Here is a 4,257-nt window from a genome sequence, read left to right as displayed (position 1 = left end):
TGGCTGTTCTAAGTGTACTTTATTTTACTGCTGTGACGGCCGCGCAGCAGCACCCCGGAGCAGGCAGGAGCGGCTGTGTCCTGGGTTGTCCCCACGACACACGTGGTGCAAATGAAGAGCAGAGAGTCCTCCCTAGCCTGGAGCACTGACCATCCCAGGGGGAGATGGCAGGGGCGTCCAAGGGAGAGGGGCAGCGCCAAGAAGGGCGAGGTGTGCATGGCAAGGGTAGCATGCAGCCCCTGAGGGCTCCATGGGGCTGGCACCTCATGGCCAAGCTGGGACGGGGGGGTGTTTTGTGGGTTTGGGTGTGTCACCTTTGGGGAAAGCAGATGGCAGCTGCTGGGGCAGCCAGGCAGAAGGCCAAAGTGGGCACTGAGGATGCATGTGGCCAAGGGCAGACGTGGACTTGGGTCTGGGACTCGCAGACTCCCAGAGCAGCTGGTTTCTCCTCAGCGACGCGGAAGGCAGCACACCAGCCCCAGTGGAGACATCTGCCCTGCAGGCAGCCACGCTGGAGAGAGGCATCCCTGCCACATGGTGCAGGATCTTTGTTCTCCGGGCTGCAAGACTTCTCCTTAACCGGACTGTCCGTCAGCTCTTCAGAAGCAGAGCCTCAGGGAATAATCACTGGTGGCCTCCTCAAGGCAGAGATTGTAATCTGAGCCTGCACCCCAGCGCTAGCACCAGGGACACGTGGCTGGGGACTTCACCCAACACACAGGCCTGTCCCCAGCCTCCCTCGGCATCTATGCTGGAGAGCCCCAGCCCTCAAGTGGCTCCCAAAGGAGATGCCTCTCTGCCCAGACGCTCCTCCCGAGCGGCTCCTCCTGGACCACAGAGCTTCCAGGTGAGAACGTCTCCTGCTATGCCCACCTCTGCGTCCCCTTGGTCACACTGCTCCTGAGCTGTCCTGGTGCCAAGACACACAGCGCTTCAGCAGTTCACCCCACTCCCCGGCACCACCAGAGCACCCCGCAGCACTTCCAGACAGCAAGGCATTGGCCACCCGTGCAGAATGCAGATGGCCGGACTCAGCCCCTCTCCCCTCTGCTCTTGGGAGCTCCCCACATTCCTTTCACACACTTTGTGCTCAGCTCCCCTTTGGGCTATTCTGACTCGTCCCCTCTAAAGCCCGCTGCAGAATACGTTCGGCATCAGCAGCAGCATCAGACAGGAAATTCCTCAACAGAAAGAACGTGCTAGGGAAAGCAATTGCTGCCGACAACAGACAGCCTATCACAGCCCCCACTATGGGGATGGATTTTAACACAAGCAGTGGATATTGCACAGCACCCCCAAAGCTTTTGGTCAACAGCTTCATTACAAGATCCTTGGATATTTCGTGGTGCAGGGGGGACCTCATGACAGCCTTCAGCTCCTCAACAGGCTTGTCCACCTGCTCTGCAAGTTTCTGGAGGGAGTCCTCAGCCAGGCCAAAGGTCCGGCAGTACTCTTGCAGGGATGTCACCAGGATTGCAATATCAACAGCGGTAGAAAGACCAGGGATGGGAACAGCAGATGCTCCACAGGACGCAAGGCTTTTCAGCCAGACATACTTCATCAGCTCCTCCTTCTTCTTTCTCAGCACCTCCTTTGAAGTGTTGGCCAGGGACCGTAGGAAGCTGAGTTTCTTCTGGCTTGGCAGATCATCCAGGAAGGTCCGCAACAGTCTGGGACCATCGTACTTCCTGCCAAAACCATCCCTGCAGACAAGAAAGACTTGAGGGGAGCTTATGCCCAGCTCTGTCAAGTTACTTTCACAGTCCTGACGGATCCTATCCAGAACTGTCCTCTCATCATAGTGCTGTGACCGGGTCGCAGTAGCTTTCTTCCCTTTGGCCTTCAGGACTCCCTCCTCATCGTAGAGTCTTTGCTCATTGCTCACGTCCTGATCCACCTTGGAGCGCACAAAGTAGAAATGCTTCCCCCGAGCCTGAATTGCCTCTGCCAGAATCGCAGCATTGCATGTGAAGCGGCTGGAGGAGATGATGATGAAGAAGTCATAGCGGTCGAACTGCACCTGCTGCAGGTAGGTGTCTGGTCTGAAATTGGGTGTCCCAATGCCGGGCAGGTCCCAGAAAGTCACGTGGGAGTCCTGGGGGCAAGGATAAGGGCTGCACTGCACCGTTGTCTCTGTCACTCCAACCTCAGCTGCACCCTCCTCATGGTCCTGCAGGCCACGCACGGCATTGATGAAAGACGATTTCCCGGAGCCTGACTCTCCTGTTACAGCAATGTGGAGCTGGATCTTTTCTTCATTAGCCAGGATCTCCTGGGCTTTTGTAGCTGCTGCTGTGAGGTCTCCTTTCTCTACTGCAGCCCTTATCTCATTCACGTCTCCTTCAGAAATATGGGGAAGTGCCTCCGCCTCCAAGTCTGCGTCAGCGCTGGCCATGGCGGCTGCAGTGAGTGGGTGTCCGGTCAGCCTGGAAGAAGAGCAGAGGCTTTCTCTTTCCATTTGCAGCAGCAGAAAGAGGAACTGAGCACAAGGCGTGAGCCCCAGGCAGAGCGTGGGCACCAAAGCAGCCTGTCCAGCATCCCTGCTCCCCCCGTGCCGGCCACGGTGAAGCCCAGCCAAGCCTGGGGTACAAGGAAGGACCCTGAGGCTGTGCATGCTGGGAGGCAGAAGGAGCCCTGGGGAGCCTGGGCCAAGGTGCTGTGGGGCTGCAGAAGAGGGACGAGGGCTGGGATGGGGTGAGGAAGCAGCAGAAGAGGCATTTGGGGGCTGCCTCAGAGCTGAGGGACAACGGCTGGGTGGAGGGGGGTGCCTTGTCTCAGAGAGCACTGCCGGGAAATGGGCCCAAGCATGGGGCAGATGGGCTGGGGGAGCCCCGAGCGGGGTGGCCCGGAGGGTCCCGTCTCTTGCTGGCTGCTTGAAGAGCTCAGGGAAACCTCACCCCCTGCACCAGGACCAGGCACAGCACAGTAAGAACCACCACGTGAACCGGCCCGACCTCCCTCGGGGACCATGGCTTCATCTCCGCACACGCAGACCCCTCTAGGGCAGCCCCAAGCCCAGCCCCAGCCCTCACGCAGGCGGGACTTGCTTCCGCCACTCGTGGAGCTGGGGGCAGCTCTGAGCACAGGGTGCCAGATGGGGGGCTGCTGGGACCTAAGAGATGCGCTGCTGCAATCACACACACTCCCTGCAAGGAGACACATGTCCTCCAGGGAGACTGAAGCCCTCTGGAAAGCAAGACCTTCCAGGTCAAAACAAGAAGGGGGTGAGCGGGCATGGAGGTGGAGGCAGCACAAAACTGCCTGCTCCAATTTGCTCCTCTGGACCATCAACTTCCAGACAACCCCAGTCCCATGGAAACTGGCATTCTGCTCTTCTTCCCCCGACAAACACAGCACAACCTCTGCCTCATCCCCCGAGGACGCTGCCCACACCCTCGCTCCCTCACACCTCTGCAGCAGTACCTGGCGCCTGGGCTGGGCTGCCCAAGGGAGCTCTCACACCTCCGGGTGGCAGCTGAGGACGAACAAAAGGCTCCTGGCTGGCCCACACAAGCCTTGTGCTCCCGCTCTCCTTCCCTCCCTGCACTCTCCTGCTCTCTCTCTGAGTTTGCATGTTCAGCCCAGGTGTGACATGCAGCCAAGAGGGCTGGGTTTGCCTTTAAGGAGGCTCCTGACAAACCACCCGCGGGAGTTTCCTCCACAAAGCCAGGGAAGGCAGCTCCGCTGGCGGGGAAAAGTCTCCCTGCTCACTAAGGGCAGGTTCCTGCAGCAGGCAGGAAGGGCAGGAGGGAGCCCACGTGCACAGCCAGCTCCCCCCGCTGCTCCTGCCACGCTGACGCCCCACGGCAGTCCTGCCAGCAGTGGGTATCGTCTGGGCTCTTGCAGAGGGCCCCAACCCTCAGGGGCAGCACAGCCCCAGACGGCCTCTCCTGCGGTCACCCTCCAAGAGCCTGACCCACAGGCCTGTCTTGCTTGGCCTGTGTTGGCCCCTGCTCTGGGACACTGGATCCCAGAGAAGTCCAGGTTGGAAGGGTCCTCTGGAGATCATCTGGTCTGACTTTCTCTTGGGAAGCAGGGCCTTCAATTAGGTTTTCCAGAGCCCTGTCAAGGCGAGCCTTGAATATTGCCAGGGACCGGGAGTCCACCACTTCTCTGGCCTTTCTTTTCCACTGGTCCATTGTTCTTACGGTGAGGGATTTTTTTCCTCATATCCAGCAGCATTTTCCCCCCAAAAAAGCCTGTGCCTGCTGCTGCTTCTCCTGTCACCATCCATCCTTATGAAGACAGGGCTCTCCG

At 59.2% G+C, this 4,257-nt stretch overlaps 1 protein-coding gene across 1 annotated transcript; it reads right to left on the bottom strand.

The window, feature by feature from the left end:
• On the bottom strand, nucleotides 1–3,823 carry LOC135328069 (interferon-inducible GTPase 5-like). The gene is made up of 2 exons (XM_064510226.1): nucleotides 3,424–3,823; nucleotides 1–2,426 (listed from the first exon to the last, which is right to left on the bottom strand). The coding sequence occupies exon 2, from the start codon at nucleotides 2,393–2,395 to the stop codon at nucleotides 1,091–1,093; it is 1,305 nt and encodes a 434-aa protein (XP_064366296.1). The 5' UTR covers nucleotides 2,396–2,426; nucleotides 3,424–3,823; the 3' UTR covers nucleotides 1–1,090.
• Between the last annotated feature and the right edge of the window lie 434 nt (nucleotides 3,824–4,257).

This window comes from Dromaius novaehollandiae, chromosome 4, assembly GCF_036370855.1.
Source record: "Dromaius novaehollandiae isolate bDroNov1 chromosome 4, bDroNov1.hap1, whole genome shotgun sequence".
Classification (NCBI taxonomy): domain Eukaryota; kingdom Metazoa; phylum Chordata; class Aves; order Casuariiformes; family Dromaiidae; genus Dromaius; species Dromaius novaehollandiae.
This window is presented reverse-complemented; position numbering and strand designations above follow the sequence as displayed.

What these genes read in the sequence shown, in the direction of transcription:
- LOC135328069 (XM_064510226.1), bottom strand. Translation starts at nt 2,395, where the DNA reads ATGGCCAGCGCTGACGCAGACTTGGAGGCGGAGGCACTTCCCCATATT.